The sequence below is a fragment of the Lepisosteus oculatus genome, chromosome 18, assembly GCF_040954835.1.
Source record: "Lepisosteus oculatus isolate fLepOcu1 chromosome 18, fLepOcu1.hap2, whole genome shotgun sequence".
NCBI lineage: Eukaryota > Metazoa > Chordata > Actinopteri > Semionotiformes > Lepisosteidae > Lepisosteus > Lepisosteus oculatus.
Genome location: NC_090713.1, coordinates 20,729,151 through 20,750,088, shown reverse-complemented (window position 1 = coordinate 20,750,088; position 20,938 = coordinate 20,729,151). Strand labels below are relative to the sequence as shown.

The following is a 20,938-nucleotide window of genomic DNA, read 5'->3' as shown; positions in this document are numbered from 1 at the left end:
GTGCAAGGCAGGGCACACCCTGGGTGGGACACCAGTCCATCACTGGGCACATACTGACACACTCACGCCAGAGCCAGTTTCCCCAGAAGCCAATCAACCTCCCAGCATGTCTTTGGGACTGTGGGAGGAGCCAAAGCGCCCGGAGGAAACCCGCCCCAACTCAGGGGGAACATGCAAACTCCACCCAGACAGCCACCCCAGGAATTAAACCCAGGACCCAGAGCTGCAAGGCAGTAATGCTAACCATTGTAGCACCATGCTGCCCGCTGGTTAAGATGCAGGTATGTGATTATTACCACGGTGTAGCTAGCATATGGCCTCGTGCCTATTGAGAACCCCCATCTAACTTCCAACAAATTCAAGACCCTAGAGCGGTGTCTCTGGAGATGTGACAGTGCACCACAGAGGCACTGAATCACATGCTGACAGCCTGGCTTGGGAAATCCGGTTCATTCCTCTTTTTATCAGAAACTCTTTCTCTGAGTGCCGGTGCCTGTAAATCCAGCTCCTTTAACACACCTCAAAGTGTGGAATTCCCGGCTCGAGATGCTCCCCGAGTCCTCCTAATCCCATTAGAAAGAGAATCTGGGTTAGGGACACATTCGTATGTCTTGCATTACGGTTAGTTAAATCTCAGGCTAGGTCTTGTTATATCTCTTTGGCTGTGCAGTTTTGCCTTGAAGGGTTTTTCCTGGCTTGAGAAGCATGGAGAACTGACTGCTAAATAGGGAAAAGGAGCAGAGGGAGGGATTTTTTTATGCAACTCTCTGCTGTGCTACTCCATTGAGACAGAGCTGTGAAAGGCTGTTGAGTCAGGATAAAAAGCCTCTTGCACAGAGACAGAGGGAGGTCGTTCATTAGTCTTAAGAACTTGGGTACTGCAGTTCTAGTGCTGCCCACCCTCTCACTTTACTGTACCTCCTACACAACTGCAGCCCCCTGTGATGTTACTGCCCCCTCTCGCACTACTGTACCGCCTACACCACTGCGCCCTCTCACACTACTGTACCTCCTGCACTACTGCCCCCTCTCACACTACTGTACCGCCTGCACCACTGCCCCCTCTCACACTACTGTACCCCCTGCACCACTGCCCCCTCTCACACTACTGTACCGCCTACACCACTGTGCCCTCTCACACTACTGTACCTCCTGCACTACTGCCCCCTCTCACACTACTGTACCGTCTGCACCACTGCCCCCTCTCACACTACTGTACCGCCTACACCACTGCGCCCTCTCACACTACTGTACCTCCTGCACTACTGCCCCCTCTCACACTGCTGTACCGCCTGCACTACTGCCCCCTCTCACACTACTGTACCGCCTACACCACTGCGCCCTCTCACACTACTGTACCTCCTGCACTACTGCCCCCTCTCACACTACTGTACCGCCTGCACCACTGCCCCCTCTCACACTACTGTACCGCCTGCACCACTGCCCCCTCTCACACTACTGTACCTCCTGCACTACTGCTCCCTCTCACACTACTGTACCGCCTACACCACTGCGCCCTCTCACACTACTGTACCTCCTGCACTACTGCCCCCTCTCACACTGCTGTACCGCCTGCACTACTGCCCCCTCTCACACTACTGTACCGCCTACACCACTGCGCCCTCTCACACTACTGTACCTCCTGCACTACTGCCCTCTCTCACACTACTGTACCTCCTGCACTACTGCCCCCTCTCACACTACTGTACCTCCTGCACCACTGCGCCCTCTCACACTACTGTACCTCCTGCACTACTGCCCCCTCTCGCACTACTGTACTTCCTGCACTACTGCCCCCTCTCACACTACTGTACTGCCTACAGCACTGCCCCCTCTCACACTACTGTACCTCCTGCACTGCTGCCCCCTCTCACACTGCTGTACCTCCTGCACTACTGCCCTCTCTCGCACTACTGTACCTCCTGCACTACTGCTCCCTCTCACACTACTGTACCTCCTGCACTACTGCCCTCTCTCACACTACTGTACCTCCTGCACTACTGCCCCCTCTCGCACTACTGTACCTCCTGCACTACTGCCCCCTCTTACACTACTGTACCTCCTGCACTACTGCTCCCTCTCACACTACTGTACCTCCTGCACTACTGCCCTCTCTCACACTACTGTACCTCCTGCACTACTGCCCCCTCTCGCACTACTGTACCTCCTGCACTACTGCCCCCTCTTACACTACTGTACCTCCTGCACTACTGCGCCCTCTCACACTACTGTACCTCCTGCACTACTGCCCCCTCTCGCACTACTGTACCTCCTGCACTACTGCCCTCTCTCGCACTACTGTACCTCCTGCACTACTGCCCTCTCTCACACTACTGTACCTCCTGCACTACTGCCCCCTCTCGCACTACTGTACCTCCTGCACTACTGCCCTCTCTCGCACTACTCTACCTCCTGCACTACTGCCCCCTCTCGCACTACTGTACCTCCTGCACTACTGCCCCCTCTCGCACTACTGTACCGCCTACACCACTGCGCCCTCTCACACTACTGTACCTCCTGCACTACTGCCCCCTCTCACACTACTGTACCTCCTGCACTACTGTCCCCTCTCACACTACTGTACCTCCTGCACTACTGCAGCCCCATCTTACACTATTGTACCTCCTGCACATTACTTGCTACTACTAAGGTATCACCACTAAACTTTCAGTTCATTAATAGTTCTACGGCTGCTTCTCTTATTCTTTTAATTTTTTCCAGTAATTCTGTAAATTCTTCAAACATCCTGTGACAGGTTTTTTTTTATGAAAACCCAAATTATAAACATTAGACAACTGTGCACTTTCAATGCTTTAATTCTACCTTCGGGATTCAGGTGTCACGTCGAGCTCCTGAATCAGAGCTCTGCTGTAATTGTTTTCCGATTTTGTTTTGAAATCATGAAGTAGAAATCGAGCAGCTGTTGGTCTGATAAACACAACCGCGGCACAGCTTTCCGCTGCTGTCGTGAACAGAGGTTTATAGCCAAGCTCCTCTGCAGAGATGTGAATTAATTGTCCGTTTTAAAACTCTCATTCCTGACTCCTCGCAAGTGCATTTCCGTGCTGAAACATGATGATATTCCTGGCGACGTCAGGGTTTTTTTTGCAAGTTTGCTGTGGCAAAGGGGGGCGAATACTTATATAACCGGTGTGTGTTGTTGTCTTCCCTCTTTTCGCTGACGTTCAACGTCCTTCGAGTGCCGTTTGAGCAACCAAGCATGGTTGGAAAAAAGTTCCCTTTAAAAAGGCAGCCGTCCCTGAAAGGGGGAGAATACTCCTCCGAAGCTCTGTGAGTTGTGCAGCACGTCGATTGTTAGAAGCCCTCTAGCTCAGCTGTCCTTGCCCGCGGATTAAACGTATGTACACAGAGCCTGTTCTTGCTGTCTGGCGAAGGGATCATTGTGTTTTTTGCCGGGGGGTGAAGAATGCCGACGAGGGTGGTGATTGACCTGGCCCGAGCCGTCTGGGCCCGAGGCTTTGAGAGGGGAGTGTGACAGCGCAAGGCAATCTTGGTTTACGTCCCCGGCATTACCGCTCCAGCCAGAAATCCATTCGGCTGGACCCTCTCCCTCAACCCCCCCCCTTCCCCGATCAGAATTGATGAGCGCGGCCCGCGCTGTCTGGTCGGGCAGCCATTGTAAACAGGGCTGTCTGGAGCAGGCGGGAGGCGGGAGCTCTGCACACAGGCTCCCTCCCGCGTCCTGCTGTGTTTTCGCGGCTGACGACCTTGAGCGAAGAGCGATCCTTCTCTTCTCCCCCCCCCCCACACACCCGTCTCTCCCTCGCTGGGCTCTCCTCTGCTCTTTTCCCACCCCTCTCTCTCCCTCTCCTCCTCCTCCTCCGCTCCCTCTCCTCTCCTCCTCGGTGAGCAAGGGTGACGCATTTCCGACCGCAGAGAAAATCTATGGGCCGGAGAGAGAGAAGGGGGGGGGGGGGGGTTAAATCGATGGCAGAGTAAATTGGCAGGAGCTGGCGAGGGCTGTGGGTGAGAAAGGGGGCAAGCTGAAGGATAATTGGAGAAATCGACAGGTGAAGGCACATCCCCCCCTCCCCCCCCCCCCACCACTGACCCCCTCCCTCCCATCCTGGCTCACCCTGCTCCACAACGCCGCAAAAAAAATTAAAAAGTGCCGAGATTAGAGCTGACAGCCGTTCAGACGGAACCACGGTGATGCCCCTGTCTCCCCCCACCCCCCGGGCTGCCACAAGCCTCGGCGGATCTGCACCGCGCCCGGCACGGCCGAGCTCCGGGGACCCGGGTCCGAGGACGGTCTCGCCTGCCGGCCCGTGGGGGGCGTGCGATGTGCTGGCCGGTCGTCTCCGTTACTGCGTTCGGCGGCGGAGCAGGGTCGTTGGCTCACACGGGGAAATAAAAGATGGGTTCACGAGATCGGTGATCGGTGCGGGGCTGTTTCCAGCAAAAATAAAAGGGGTCGCGTGCGGCTGTTGTCGGTTCGTAACCCTCTTCTGGTTCTGAGGTGTGACACGGGGAGTGTTCTTGCACAGCACAGACCAGAGCACGACGCTCTCCTGACCCCAGGGCCAGCAAGAAGCACGCGTCTATCGTCTGTCATATGTGCGTCCTGCGTCCTCCCACACGCACAGAGGTGTATTTCTGCCTGTGTCTCGCGCTTACTGTACAAAGCAGCCACGAGAAGCAGAACTCGCAGAGCTACTGGATCTGCAGGACGCACAGTACCTGGGACTCTTGTCTAGTGTGGGATCTGGAGTCCGTGCGGGACGCAGCTGTGGAGCTGGTGGACGAAGCGATTGTTCTCTTGCCACTGGGAAGGCATCCAAGAGGCACTGGGTCTGAACCAAAGGCCAGCGAACAGGCAGGCAGGTTGGCAGAACGTCAGCATTGTTCCCAGCCCCACTGCTTTCTGTAGGGAGCGCTGTCCGCTGGGCTGTGGTGCTGAAAAATAACACCTAAGCAAGCTATGTGGACCTCAAGTACAGGGGATTCAAGCAAGCTGAGAATCCAGTACTCAAACCAGTATTTATCAAACACGTGGCTGATTATATATTCCTGCATTGTTCAGTTCAAGTAAAATATTGCCGTGACAGTAGGATGACACATAATTGTACCAGTAGCACCTTTTGTCGAGAAGTGAATCCACTATTACAACCGTATTACAGTGCAACAGTATAGCTGCAGATGTTTCGGGATCATCCGCAGGGGCAGGGCTCAAGTCGGATCCCTGCCCTGCTTCTATGAGGGTGCGCATCAGTAAAACCCCGATTATAAATACATGTACCGTACCTGGAGGCTGTGCATTTTCCGAGCCTGCTGCGCCGCACAGAGAAAAAAAAAGGCCACTGGAGATCCAGCGCTCGCAGACTGCAGTTCTATCAGCAGTCACAAAAGTGCAGACTCGACAGGCCTGACTTCGGATCATCAGCCTCGGTCCTAAACTTGAGATAACGAACTCGCCCGTGTCTCGGGGCCCCCCGATGGTGAGGGTTTGAGCGATGCCTTCTGTATTCCTACCGCTTGGAAGGCGAGATAAGTTACCGCCTGCGGAGAAGGACGACAGCTCCGCGGGAGGGTGCACAGCCTCCAGATTGCAGCGAGATGTGTTGCTCTGCTGTGCTGCACAAGCTCCTGTTGGGCTGTGGGCTCTCCGCTCCACCTGGGGCTGTGGAGCCTGGATGCCTCTGTCCAGTGCAAATCCAAACTCCTCTTCAAGTGCGTCTCAGTCACGCCATAATAAACAGGCATGCCTCTACTTCCCTGCAAAAGCAAGTCATTGTCACCGACTGACAGCCATGTACAAGCTAACAGTGGCCAGACTTTTGTAGGCAATCGTGATTCTGCTCAAATACTGCTCTCCCTTCTACTGTGTATCACTAGTGCTGCAACTAGTGCGATGTTTTGTGCTTCCACTTGCCTGGGGGATGACCACGTCTCAAAATTCTGTTTTTGTTGCCTGTTTTCGTAGAAATGTGTTGCAAAAAAATGTTTTGCATAGACGTTTTTTTAACCAGTGAAATAATTCCTAGCCGATCCTCAGAGCTAGACCCTTTTTACAGTACTTTTCTACTGCATAAGAATGCAACTTCCTTTGGAGTGACTCCCCCACGGGTGGATCAGCTTCCACGGATCTCTCTCTGGTCTCGGACATGGGATTGTTCCTTGACTTTGGCGGGGGGGGAGGAAACGAGAAAGGGAAACGTCTCACAGATCTAGCGAAATGAAGTTTGCTAATTTTGTTCTCTTTTTTTGTCTTTGCAGGTGATTCATCGCAAACCGGTAAGACCACTCCACTCTTTTTATACGCGTTCTGTTTGACAGCAGAAGCTTTGCAGACTTGTTTTCAGACGGGCAGTCCTCGATCTCACGAGAACCCACCTCATAAACTTAAAGCAAATAGCAGGATGGTGAAAAGCCAAATGACATTTAGAAACCTGAGCCCTGCTGTACCTACGTGCTCGTTTAAGATGGGTGTCTGCTCAGCCTTGCCAAAGAAAGCCCAGACTGAGGCATCTCCCTGCACCTATTGTGGGGATCTCCCAGCCAGCGTAAGGTTTCGATCTAAGTAGCTTAAACACGGAGAACACGAGAAATTTTCATGCAACCCACAGGCAAGGCTGTGCTGCTCTGCTCTATGTGTCAAATGTGTGCAAGCTTCAGTTTAAAGTGCATGGAAGATGGACTTAACAGGGTTTTGAATTAAGTTTTTTTTTTTTTGCTTGACTGCAGAATCGGCTCTTAATTTGCTGAGAGGCACAAAACAGCTCTATTATGGGAGAGAAATTGAATGCTGCAGTGTTACATATCTCTTTGTATGTGATGTATAGTGGTAAATGGTGACAAGGACAACCGCTTTGACTTACAGGGGCTGTTAGGGGTGTGTGTTTGGGAAAGAAAGCTTGTAAGAGATGGTCAATTAAAAAACCAGTGTGTACACACTAATGTGTACAGCCTACAGTTTAATCACAGAATAGAGGAATTTTCCAGATCTGCTCAGCGCCGTGTTCTGGGATTCAGAACGAGGCAGCAGGACTTCCGGTGAGGTGAAGCGGCCCTGTGACACTGTAAACAAGCAGGCTGGTGGATCCAGCTCTTCTGATCCAGTAGAAATACTGCTCTCCTCTCCCAGACGGTTTCACTGGCAAATACTACTTACTGGTTAACTCTGCCTGCGGATCACGCTGGAACATTTCTGCAGTGAAATGTCTGCTGCACAGCCTGTACTTATCCGCTCGTACATCTCAGTACATAAGTCAGTACGGGGACTAGTGAGCAGGAGGGGCCGCTTCACTTCTCAGTACATTAGTCAGTACAGGGACTAGTGAGCAGGAAGGGCTGGTTTACATCTCAGTACATTAGTCAGTACAGGGACTAGTGAGCAGGAAGGGCTGGTTTACATCTCAGTACATTAGTCAGTACAGGGACTAGTGAGCAGGAAGGGCTGCTTCACTTCACAATTCTTGTGAACTCCCGACTTACAGTACTCTCACAAAGTTCACGATTTTGTGCTTATTTCGTAACTTCTGTCACGTTTCGCAAGGCCATTGATGAATTTATTTCGTTACCGGTCTGAGAAACTGGGACTGCAGTTCCCATCCTATCCTATCCTGGCCAAGACAGTAAGACCCAGCTTTTCTGAGGGCAATGGAAACCGCCGCCCAACGTTTCTCTAGCAAACATCAGCCATGAACTCGGCTGCATCGCTTAAAAACTGCTAACCGGGCGGGGAAAAAAATCCAGTTGAAATACAATATCAAAGCGAACAGTTCTATGGCTAAAGGAAAAACACAAACAGAAAACATGAAAATGGGTTTGTGAGTTCAAGTCAAGATCCACTTACCAGACGACTGAGAACCCCAGCTCTGAATACGCAGCTTAACGAGTCGAGCAACTGAGCACACTCATTAAAAAGATAAGAGCTGAGCCTTTATTCACACTCGTTGGGGAATGTGTTCTTGAAATGACTGTCGAACGGAGCAGGATCATTTTGACTTTCTCTCTCTCATAAGTACGTTTTGTTTCTCTATACAAAAACCTCATGGGCACTGTTGAGGACACCCTGAAAGAGGCTCTTGGTTCAGCACAGTGATGATATGGGAAGAAATAAACATAGTGAACTGATATTTTGTCTCTGGATTTTGCTGGTTGTGCAGTAACCAAAGAAACAAAAAAAACAGAAACCAACCTACTTTGTCAATTCCGAAGGTACGATCCGTAACCTGCCCTTTGAGTCCCTGTCCCAGCATGGAGCACATGCAGTATCGATGCCCTTGAACTTTAGTGAAGTTTCCGATTCATTTCTGCATCACTGGGCCTGCTGTTGTCTTGTCAAAGCGCTGTGTGAAGTTTGTGCGTCTGCTGCGGGGAAGTTTGCTTCAGCCTGTTGGAGAGACTATGCAACACTTCGGAGATAGAGCTGGATCTGGGGTTTATAGCATTATTGTGCGACGAGGACCGGATCCTGTAGGGTGCCGGAGTTATCTGCTGTCTAGGTGGTGGTTCTGTGCGGGCTCAGAGCCTGGATCGAACCTCCGTCGCAATGTCCTCTTGTGTGGATGGCTGTCATGGATCGTTGCACTCGGGGTTTGATAAGAAAGCCTTTTGCGGCATTACGCGGGGGCGTGGCCAGTGTGGAGGCGGAGCCTCGGCTTATTAGCCACAGCTGTTCCAGCTGCTTGAAGATGAGCCACAGCCACTCTATAGAAGCACACAGGACACACTGGACAGCCCCGGAAGGGACAAGCAGGGCTAACCCCGGAAGGGGGGGAATTTTCACCGTCAGTCCCGGAGGGGCTGTCCCACGCAAGGCCGTCATTTTTCTTGCTGCCTATACCCGTCACGTATCTCTGTTTCATTTCCGGTCCCTGCTAGCCTCACACCGGTGCTCCTGTGTAACGGGAGCCGGTCCGGGCTCCCATGAAGCGGAGTTCAGGACCCCATGCAGACGGTAGAATCCGGAAGTAAGTGGAGTAGGAAAACGGGGAGGAGATGACGAGGATCAGGGCAGGTTGACAAACAGGGGGGCGTGGCCACTGTGCACTGGTGCTCGGGGGGGGGGCGTGGCCAAGGCTGACAAGTCCAAGAAGTCCAGGGGGGAAATCTGGGGCGAAGTCCAAGGTTCAAAACCGGGTGATCCCTCCGAGACGATAACAAGACAAAGTTAAAAACCGGAGCAGGATCCGGTACAGGGACGGGGAATAAAACCAGGCTGACGAGGCCGCGATGCAGCCTGTGCCATGGGGTCTGTCCTGGACCCGCTGGTAGGTGGGCTTCCGGGCGTCCATCTTCTTGAGCCAGGGGTAGCGAGAGCGCCTGGCTTAAATAAGGAGGGGCAGGACTGGGGGCAGGCGCACGTAATCAGCAAAATAAGAAAGAGCCGGAGCGCCCCGAAGAGGAGGGGTGTCGCGAACGTGACATCCCGTCCCTGGGGTGGGGGCCGTCGCGGTGACCGGTGCTCGTCTCGGGCGGCCCCGCCCACTCCCACGCCTGTCACGCCTTCTTCATGGCTCACAGGATGGACCCGCCCACCGGTAGCGATTCTTTTAAAAGCCCGGCGGACAACATTCTGGGCTTGCCTTGGCGGGGATGAAAGGCGGCCTGCAGGCTGGCTCTGGCCCCGCGCTCAGGGTCCGGTGACCAGTGTGAGGGGTAGCTGGCTGCGCCTTTTGCAGTAGCTTGGCAGTCGGAGGCTCCCTGTAATGAACCAGTGATGGGAGCAATTGTGGTCAACCGCGTAGCTGCCTCGCACCGCAGTGGAGGAGGCGAAAGCAAGCAACGTTTAGTTCCAAATGGCCCCTTTACGTTAGGCGAGCGGCAGGGGTGAACGCTATTAGCCTCTTGCGCGAGGTGTCCAGTGGTTTCTCTCGCTCGCCCCTCTGTTAGATTAGTGAAAGATCAAGCTGGAAAGCAGCCACAGCAGCCTCACAGAGGGCCTTAATGATCCCTTAACTGATCCCGCGCGGGCAGTCCTGATTTCAAACGGCCGTGAATGTCGCTGCAGGGAACAACCAGTGGGAGACAGTGCTGTTGTTCCTCCAGAGGTCGGGGCACGTGTCCTGATGGCATCTCTCTCCGGACTCTCTCCTTGGCTTCTGTATGCCTGTATCTCGTGCTTGTGCCAGCGATGGATGCCTCTAACCTCCACTGGCTGGACAGCAGGCAGCACCTCTGCTGTCCTTTCCGATCTTCAAAGGCCTCCTGCTCCTGCATATGTTTTTTTTTTTTTTTATCCCGGTTCGATACGCCAAGTGGCCCGTCTTCCGCAGACGTCTTCGGGTCAGGGAGCTGGACGGCTCCCCCTTTGAAGTTCTGCCAAGACACGGCGCACACCAGCGGGAGCGAAAATCTGCAGACGCGGGTTATGAATCGATGCAACAAATAGGATTTCTTTTCTTTTTGCTGAGGCGGGATCTTGTCTGAATATGCATTAAAAAAACAGCGCCCGCGGCGCGGGCCAGCAAAGTTGCTGACGTGTGCGCGGGGGGGGGGGGGGGCCCGATCGGGCCGATCGGGGGGTTCTGATGAGATGTGCAGGCGCGGGGAGCTCGGCGTGACCCCCCCCCCGAGCCGTAAGGCTCATTTCCCCCAGATAATTACAGTCTTCCCAGTCCCCCCTGCGTCCTCCTTAAAAACAACGACAAACCTCCCTCCCCCACCCTGTTGAATCATGGGAAGAGCCCAGAATGCTTTCACTGCCACTGCTGGTCTTCGTGTGTCTCTAACCCCCCTTGTGCCGGCACTGTCCCGATGCCTTGCAAAGGTGTTGGTCGGAAAATCCCAACAGGTCCCCCCACAGCTGGCATGTGTGGGAGTGGGCGCAATCCTTCACATTCCGAAAATTAGGATCCGCATACCTCTTCCCGATAAGAGGTATGTCTTTTTCCCTCTGACGATTGAAGATCTGCAACCAGATGAAGGTTTGTAACCAGTGCCCCGGCTGAGATCCAGAGGGCATGCCGCCCTGGGGATCAGGTGGATCTGGGATTGTGTGTGTACGTGTGTTGGTGTGTGTTTGGATGCTGCCTTGTAACGGGAGCGTAGTTCGGGACCCTATGCAGACGGTATAATCCGGAAGTGGAGAAGGACATCAGGGGAGGAGATGAAGAGGATCAGGACGGGTTGACAGACAGGGGGGCGTGCTCGGGGGGGCATGGCGATGGCAAACGGGTTCAGGGAAGTCCGGGATCCATCCAAGAGGAAACAAACAGTTAAAATCCGGAACGGGATCTGGAACAGGGACAGGGAATAAAACCAGGCTGACGAGGCCAGGCGCTCCGAGCCCCGGACTCAGATGGTCAGGACGCCGGGGTGAAGCCGATACCGTCGGGTCTCTCCTGGACCCGCTGGTAGGTGGGCTTTTGGGCGTCCGTCTCCCAATGCTGAGCCAGGAATAGTGAGAGCACCTGGCTTAAATAAGGAGACAGAACAGGGGGCAGGTGCACATAATCAACTAAAATCCGAGAGAGCCGGAGCGCCCTGAAGAGGAGGGCCTACGATCGCGACAGCCTTCTCCTCTAAGAATGGCTTTGGGAAAATGAGCGAAACTTTTGCCCTCTTATCTTCATCGGCACGTTGCTGTTTGTTTACTTTGTGATTCACGTGCGGAATGTCTAAAGCCCGGAATGAGTGCAAGGACTTCCTTCCATTCAGTACAGAGCTACGAATAGCTGCTGCATCTGCGTGCATCTCTGAAGGACTCGAGAATTCGTGCAAAATCCCCATGATGGGGGGGTGGAGGGGAAGAGGTATTGGAAAATGTTATTAAAGTGCCCAGATTTCAAAACAGCGCCACTCAGGAATGCTCAGTCCTTCTTGTACTGCGAAACGGAATGAGTCGGAAATTGAATACCAAATGTGGCATTTGGCTTATGTAAGCTAGGGTTCGGGCACCCTGCAGTAAACGGGATATCGTGCAGCTCTCATTTTTCATCTAATTAAAATGATTTGTCCCTGCAGGATTTAAAATTGCATTAATCTGCTCCACTAAAAGAGATCATGCATATGCCTTTTACGACACAGCCTCTTCCTCCTCAGTGTCCTGGACCAGACGACAGAGAGAGAGAGAGAGAGAAGGAGCAGAGAGAGATTTTAGTTTGGAATGCCAGGGAGTCAGACAGGAAATCATCTGAGGGGGTTGATTGGCCTCAGAATGTTACCTTTACCAGCGCTCTGTTTATTGTCTGTTCGCACTGTCACTGTCATTCACTGTTTCGTAACGTTCTGTCTGTCATCGCGTGGCATTATCTGCGGCACCCTTGTCGTCGGCTCTGCTGTGCATGCCCTGAGAGAACGGCGCAGATAAGTATCCCATTCAGCTGGAGGTCAAGAGAACCTCAAGGGACCACATGGACCGTGTAGCTCGTTTGCGTGCTCGTACACGATTGATCTCAGGATGTGGGGCGGCTTGATGCAGGCACCCACAATCCCCTGTGCAGAGACGTGTCCCCTGTCCTCTGTCTTCAGTACGCAGCGGCTTTGTGGCTCCCTGGATGAGAGGGTGGAAGGCGTCTGCTTGGAGATACCGGATAGGTCCACACGCGCTCATCCTCCGTTGTTTTTGTGCAGGGAAGGGAGTGCTGGAGGAGGTGGAATTTGAGCACATTCGCGAATTTGCTACAGAGGAGCAAGATGGAAGCTGCTCTCGGGACTAGGTTACCCAGAATGCCTACCGTCATCAGTCACCTGACGGGTCGGCGTAACGCGATTGGTTGGGTTATAGTTTGCAGATCAGCAGGCAGGGACTTCGAGGGCTGGAACAGCAGATGTCGTCTGCATGCCAGAGGACCTGCCCTCTGTTTCCAGGCGGCAGATAAAACATTGATCCTGAATGCCTGCGCGTCCCGATCCCTCGGTACCGTTTCAGCCCCCTGGACGTGTTTGGACCCTTCAGGGTGTCGTGATCTTACGGCCCGCACGTGGTGTGTGACAAGGGAGAGGCAGAAAACACGATCGAGGGGTTTGAGAAAGGTGGCGGCCGTCTGAAAGCAGAGCTAATAAAAGCTCCGAGCGCAGAGATGGCCCGGCGTTCTCCCAGTCCCACAGGCGCCTGTTCGGGTGGAGAGTTAATAAAAACCCGTGGCTCGGGGCGCGGGGGCATCCGGACCAATCGTCCCTCTTGAGGAGGTCTTTATCATCATGACTTCCTAAACCCTTTGCACTCTGTTATCAGCGAGACTTTTAGTGCACTGTTTTACTGCCTGCATAATGTTACCACTGCGTTTAAGCTTAAGAACCCCCCTGGCAGCTATAGAAGCACTAATGGGAGGAATGGTGGCAAGGGCCTGATAACAGACTGTGATTCAGAGTGGCTGCAGATTTCGAGGAAATTGCTTTTTTTTCTCCTCTACAAGCGGCGTAATTCCTTGGGCAAACGTTGCAAGGAACGATACATTGTAGTTTGTTTTCTTACCCCCCCCCTTCATCAAAGGGTAAATGAGTTGCCGGTTTGGTTGCAGGGCAGGTGGTGAAAAGGAACTACATTACCCAGAAAGCCTACCGTCATCGGTCACCTGACGGGGTCCCCGTCACCCGATTGGTTGGGTTATAGTTTGAAGATCAGCAGGCAGACGTTCCCCTCTGGTGCTCGTTTGCGTGCCAGGGGATCTGATCCGGCTGTCCGCTGTCCATGGTGCTGGAGCAGGAAAGACCTCTGGCTCCTGTTTTGTTTTGTTGGTTTCTTTCACGAAGGTTAGGGTTGGGGGGTGGAGGAGGAGGGGGGGGGGGGGAGGTTTGGAGAGGCACGAGCTTTCCTCCCTCTCGAGAAAATCTGCACTGGCTCCGCTTATGTATGCAAACCTCAGGGCGCAGCTAGGCGATGGATGATGACTCTCCGGATGGCGATAATTCCACTGCAGTTGCATCAGATGGCCACACGCTTCCGAAAGAACACACGCACACACACACAGAATGTATTATCCCCGATTCTTCTTCTCAGCCACGGTCACATCAGCGCGTGAGGTCACCGAAACCAGGATTTTTTCAACCGATCTCCTCCACATGGGCTGTAGAGTCAGTTAGAATGACAAGCCATAGTTTTCCTGGGTCTCGAGATGCTTTTCTAAATGTGCCATTTTGCCTGAATATTCTGGAGATGCAGAGCTTCTCCAGAATATTCTGGAGATGCGGGCTGCCTAGGGCTTTGTAGCTCGATCACCAGGGCCTTAAACACCGGGGTAGGCTGTTAAACCGGTCCGGTTGAGACAGTAACGGACTAATTCAGGTCACAAAACGAAAGCCCGCAGGACACCTCTGGTTGACCTTGGCTCCTTTAGCGGGTCCCTTTGCGCCGGATTGCTCCCCTGTGGAACGCGCGGATTTGGGAAGCTGGATGAGGGATGTGATTTGCACCCGTGAATGAGCAGCACGTGGGTCAGGAAGCAAGACGCGGAGCAATGTAGATGACCTGAAAACATTTGTAGTGTGATGTATTTTTGTAACAAGCTAATTGCCATTGCTGTTGCCTTGATTGTGATTCCCATTAATAGTGAATAGTGAATAGTGAATAGTGAATAGGTTGCCCTGGAGAAAGGATGTCTGTTTTGCTCGTTGTAGATTTGTTCAGCAGATGCCCTTGTACAGTGTGTGTGAAATCGGTGTAGCGATATCGTAAGGAAGTCATAGCACTGGGGTTTAGTTAGTTGAAACCTATCTGGCTTCCACGTCTTTCCTGGCGGCTAGGACAGCTGCCGCACAGCTCTGTGATCCTGGGTCCTGCATCAGTCTGTGTGGAGTCTGCATGTTCCCCTTCCACATTCAGTGGGATTTCCCCTTTTCCTCCAGCCCCCCCCCCAAAAGAAAAGGCAGGTTCTGTTCTCTCCTTCGCCAGAAACGCTCCTCCCAGTGCCCAGTCCCCAGCCCAGCCAGACACAGCCAGTTCCCCCAGGCAGCCGACAGACGGGCGCTCGGCCTGTCCTCGGCGTTGCCCCTTGGTCAGACAGGCTTGAAGTTAGATCCTCTCCTGCCCCCAACCCCCCCACCCCCCGAAGGACAGTACTTCACATCTTTCTCCGGAAAGTAGGCAGGAAAGAAAAAAAAATTTGCTGAAAACCCCAGAAGCTGACAGCATGATTAATCACCCTCGTTGATCCTATTGGATTTCAAATCGATCAACAATATTAAATGGGCCTGAAAAAGAGAAAAAAAACACAGAAAGAGGGGTGGGGTGGAGTGTAGGTTGTGGGGGTGGGGGGTGGGGAAGATAAACAAGACGACAGGATTGTTTCACCGCTGGTGAATTGCCGCTGCCCTCTGACCCTGATCCCCCCCCCCCTCCTGCCGCCAGCGCCACTGGCCAATTCGGATTCTCTCCAAACCACGTCGCTGGGGCTCTGCCCGCCCTGGTCCCAGGAAACGGGGGAAAAACCTCCCGCTGTCCGCCCCTCCTCCGCGGTGCAGGTCCCTGTTCGCTCTCCAGATGGGGCTTGGTGCCGGGCCGGATCGTGGGGTGCCTAGGCCCCCTTTCACTCCGAAATGTGCAAAAAGAGGGTAAATGCCAGTCGAATGAGGTTGGTTGACATGATGCACTTTGAGCTCTTGTGATGCCTGGGGGATTCACACAGAATGAAGCTCGCTCAGCCACAACACGTTTATTTACCTCCACCCCTCGGACTGTGACAGACAGGGATTGAACTCCTCGAAGGGGTCGCACACTCACTCACACACACTCTCGCTCACACACACACTCACACTCACACTCACACTCACTCACACACTCACACACACACAGACTCACTCACACACAAACACACACACACACGCACTAACACACACACTCACTCACACACAAACACACACACACACGCACTAACACACACACTCACACACACTCACACACACTCACACTCACACACACTCTCGCTCACACACACACACACTCACACACTCACAATCACACACACTCACACTCACACACACCTCACACACACACACTCACACACACTCTCGCTCACACACACACTCACTCACACACACTCACACATACACAGACTCACTCACACACAAACACACACACACACGCACTAACACACACTCACACTCACTCACACACACTCACACACACACACTCACACACACTCTCGCTCACACACACACTCACACACACACACACTCACTCACACACTCACACTCACTCACACTCACTCACACACACACTCACACACACACACTCACACACACACTCACACACACTCACTCACACTCACACACTCACACACACACACTCACACACACTCACACTCACACACACTCACTCACACACACACTCACACACACACACTCACTCACACACTCACACACACTCACTCACACTCACACACTCACACACACTCACACTCACACACACTCACACTCACTCACACACACTCACACACACTCACAGACTCACTCACACACAAATACACACACACGCACCCACACACACTCTCGCTCACACATACACACTCACACACACTCTCGCTCACTCACACACTCACACTCACTCACACACACACACACACTCACTCACACACACTCACACACACTCACTGACACACACTCACAGACTCACTCACACACACACACACACACACACACACACACACACACACACACACACACACACAGGGTAAGGATTAAGGAGGGGTACTTCAGTGTACAGAGGGTTACAAGGACAAACACTGACAGCTATCTACAATGGCTCCTCAGAATCTCTCTAGGCTGTTTACACTGCCCGGTCAATCTCCGATCCACACGCTGACCTCACGTCCAGCCCCCAGCCTGCCTTGCGGGCGCGTACTGTAGCTAAGGAGAACGTGGGGGGAAGTTTCGTAGGCCCTATGCACTGTGCCTGCAGTGCCCAATGGGAAATCCAGCACTGGTCTGGTGTGCCTCCAGATGTTTGTGACTCCACAGTGCCTGCCCTTCTCAATACAAGTCAGCCTCCAGCTGCTGGAGTCAGTCTCCGTAAAACGGGAAAAACAGGAGCCAGCAGATTTCTTTTTTTGTTTTGGAAACCGAGGCCTGTCCAATCACAGGCACATGGGCCCCCCAAGAAGAGAGGGTTTCAGGTTTTTGTCCCGGCAGCGCCGCCCGATTCCCAAATCCCAGCCCCCCGCTGCTTATCACACGATTAGCAGTCCCTGCTGCATCACGTGCGGAGAGCTCCTGCTCGGGATCAGCCCGAGGAGACGGGGAGTAATTTAAGGCTGTTATACAGTAGGTGAGGGGAAGTGAGCCAGTCAAGAGGGAGTCTGGACGCGCTCTGGCCTGAGGCGAAATCTGTCTGACATTGGCGGGCCGCGGCTCGTTTCGCTGACAGGAATGAAAGCCCGAGGTGGGACCCCCCTCCTCCCTCGCTGTGGGGAATTTAGGCGAAGAGGAGAGGACAGCCCTCCCTACCGATTGCAGGCGCAAGGCGGCAGAGATCACGTGGGAGTCCGCAGCGGCAGAGAGCCGTTTTTTTTTTGGATCGCCTCCGCACCCACCCCTCAACCAGGTGGGACATTTGCTGTGGAGGGAAGGTCGAAGACAAAACACAGCACACTGACCACAACGTGCACCCCTGAGACGTGAATGTCTGATGGGAAAGAAAATAGATCTGTTGTAAAGCAGCTGATAAATTGTCCAGCTTCAGAACTGTAAGGATAAAAAAATGACCTTCTTCTGTTGCACTTGCTCACCTATAAGGCTCTGGCATGGCTTGGCACCTCAGTACCTGTCTGAGCTATTATCGCCCTGCTCCCCACCTCGCAACCTTCGTTCTTCGAATTCTGCCCTCCTTACTGTCCCCCCCAAGCCCCGTCTACATTGTAGGGGTGACAGGGCCTTCTCCTGTTATGCCCCCAAGCTCTGGAACTCTCTGCCCAAGGATATCAGAGAGTCACCTTCTCTAAACTCCTTCAAATCCAGACTCCAAACCCTCTTCTTCAGAAGAGCCTTTACTGAACTGGTTCCATTCTTCACCCCTCTGCTTTTCTTAGTACCACCATCCACGGTCTCCTCTGTGTATTGTCATTGTGTTTTATCTGGTGTGTTCTTCTTATTTATTGTTGTTGTTCTCATTCTGTGGCTGTGTGGGGGGCTCTGCTGAGGTGGGGATCGGGGATACAGGACAGACTGAGTACCAGCATGCTGGTGCGGTAGTGAGGCATGAAGTATATCCCAGAAATATCAGCACTAAGAGACCCGTTCGCGTGCACAGGGTTATTGTGACAGGGTGCGGCATATTCATTTTCCAAATCAGGGGTAAATATGCTCCATATGATGAGAGGGGCAGTTCGTGTCGGGGGCGGAGGAGTGCTAACATGGATCGTTCGAGGCTATCTCCAGAGCTTTGCCCGTGGCCCTCTCCCGGGTCTTTCGGCGAGAGAGCCCAAGGTCAGGTCAAGGTGCTTGTGCTGTGAAAGCATTTTCCTGCTCCGGAGGCAGCGCAGGGCTCCGACGAGAGAGACTGTTAAAAGGCTGCAAGATCACCAGCCCGCGAAAGGCAGACACCCCTGCCTTGGGTCGCCTCGTCCTCCAGCTCTCCTCGAGAAGTCCTAATTCTCGTCACCTTCGAAAAAACTGGCTGTCCTACACCTTCCCCTCCAGGGAGTTCACCGTTAAACTCAGGGAGCAAATCTGGCAGGTACCACTGGTCTGATCACTAGGGTCGTGCACGTTTGTAGCAAACAGGAAGGCAGTCGTGCTAGATTCATTCATCTCGGATTAGGGCACCTCTTGAATTCTTTCCCGTTTAGATAGTTAATAAGGGGGAGGTACAGCAATCCGAACACTGTGCTTTCGGGCCAGGGAAGCACCCAGAATCTCCTTGCTTTCCGGGCAAGACACCGGTGAAAGAAGGGATTCGAAAAAAGACATTCGGCGGATGCAATCCAGAAGGCACGGAGAGAATATTGAATTCCTGCTCCGTGTTGGAAAAACGTCCATTTTGCCTTTGCCTGTGATCAAGATTAAGTGGCTCCCTTCATGCTGCCTCAAATATTATGATATATGCCGGCATTAGGCGCAGAGGTGGTTATTACCAGCGTCCACAGTTGCAGCAAACCGCATTGGAAGAGCAAAAAAAGAGCACTATAAAAATAAGTTATTGTATCATTCCATCTGCAGGGATTTTAATAAATGTAGTGCTTTATGAACCCTTAAAGTATCATATGTAGTCTTACGAAGCAAATCTGCTTCACAATTACTCTAGCTGCTACAACATGTTGTTGATACAGAGTAACTCGTGTAAAAAATTTAGCCTAATTAATTGATATTTTATTATTCATTGTACATTGTAGCAATAATCATAAAAATGAAGACGTTAGGGGTGTTTCAGTTCTGAGGGACTCATACTAAGATCTCCTTTTTCCCTGAACAGCATGGAGTTGTTCTGGGAAACCTGGGTAGGCACATCTGCAATCTGATTTTTTTTCCCCCCTTTAATATAAAAAGCCAGCCGTCCGTAAAGATAAAAATGGTTTTCTGCGCGTGTAAAAGGTGTCGGATCTGTGACTCCGTGCTGCTGGGTAATCACAGGAGTTTCTTCGGGAGGGGGGGAGGGCTGTGCTGTCACTTTCCATCAGCCTCCTGGTCTGGCTAAAAAAAGCAGCACGCTATTTAGAAGCTGTATGTCAGAGTTCCTTAATTTTGTTTGATTTAAAAAGTGAGCAGCAGGGGCCCTCTCTGCAGATCCGTTAGTACAGCTGGATCACACGTGCAGTCTCGATTTACGCGATTATCGTCCTGACAGTTTCTCTCGTTCTCTGAAAGCGCTCGACACCCCATGCCCCTTAGTGTCCATTCTCATGCTCTGCTGCCAGAGCTGGGGCTGTGACAGGTGCCTCCGCCGCGCGCCCTTTGACCCTTGCCAGCCGCGGCGACAGGAATAAGGAAGGATTGTAACAGCGACCCCTGCTGGGCAGAGAGGTGGTTGCGTGCACTTATCTGAGCAAAGATGCTCTCCTTCAGCCCGCTGGTGGGAGACTTTTTGACACTGAACGAGACAGGTGGGAGGGAGAGAGATTGAATCCCCATCAGATCTTGGCTTTGATTTAAGGCACAGTCATTTAAGATGTCTTAACATGGCATTATCCTTCCTTGTAATACTTTAGATTTCTGGGGCTCTCAGCTGACACACCAGGCTAGGCAGCGCTAGCAACTGGGGGAGTTAAAACTATGTAAATGTTGTGACATTCAGCGATGTACCGTGTGAGATCTGAGCTTTGTAGTCCAGAGGCTGGATGCCTTTGACCTCCGATGAAATTGGAAAACGGGTTTCATATTTTGGTCTCAGGCAGCTGGGTAACTGCAGTGCGAGGGCGGCAGCTGGAACAGGCTGTCCTTCACAGACACTGGCGCTGGCCGTGCCCAGAAGAAGATTTCTGCCTGGCAGTGCTCGTGGTCTGACCCCTGTCTCAGGCTGGTGGAGAAGCTCTAATGGGGGAGAGCTGAAACTGCTGTAGCAGTTATAGACTATCCAATCCATCTTTACCCATTTGGTAGGTAATAGGGAATTAATGCCAGGCTCTCATCCAGCTTTTTCTCGGAAAAAAAATGTCTTCAACAACATTGCTTGTTCCACCCTCCCACCACCCTTTGTGTAAAGGTGTCTCCTGTTCTTGGTTTTAAACGCGCTTTCGTGTAGTCTCAAGATCCTACTTCGCTTTCAAGCAGGGAAAGTGACTCCGAAGCCGGCGTCCTTTTGACAGTGAGGTTTTTTCGGGCGCCGTGTCCTGACCCGTCACAGACCGGAGCAGCCGAAAAATGGCTGTTTCTGCTTTTTCCTCGCTGTTGCTGCTTTTACAGGAATAAAAAAAAAAAAAAAGAGGAAACACTTATCATCATTAAAAACCAAAGTACTACTCCCGCCAGCCTGTTCTCATTAATATTAATTTTGCCGTGACTAATCTCCTCCGCAAGGAAACAGGGATGAGTGAGGAGTTTTAAATGTTCCGCAACGTGCAAAACATCAGCTGATTTTCATTTTTTTTTTGTTTTCAAAGAA

General features: G+C 52.5%; 1 protein-coding gene across 14 annotated transcripts in view; it reads left to right on the top strand.

Annotated features, from left to right (window-relative positions):
• The window catches only part of LOC107075879 (neurexin-2-like), a 627,393-nt gene that overhangs the window by 178,330 nt on the left and 428,125 nt on the right, over nucleotides 1–20,938 (top strand). For all 14 annotated transcript variants that reach the window (XM_069180400.1, XM_069180406.1, XM_069180401.1 and 11 more), the window contains one exon: nucleotides 6,238–6,255. In XM_069180400.1, the coding sequence (XP_069036501.1) occupies nucleotides 6,238–6,255 (18 nt within the window). The remainder of the gene's footprint in view (nucleotides 1–6,237; nucleotides 6,256–20,938) is intronic.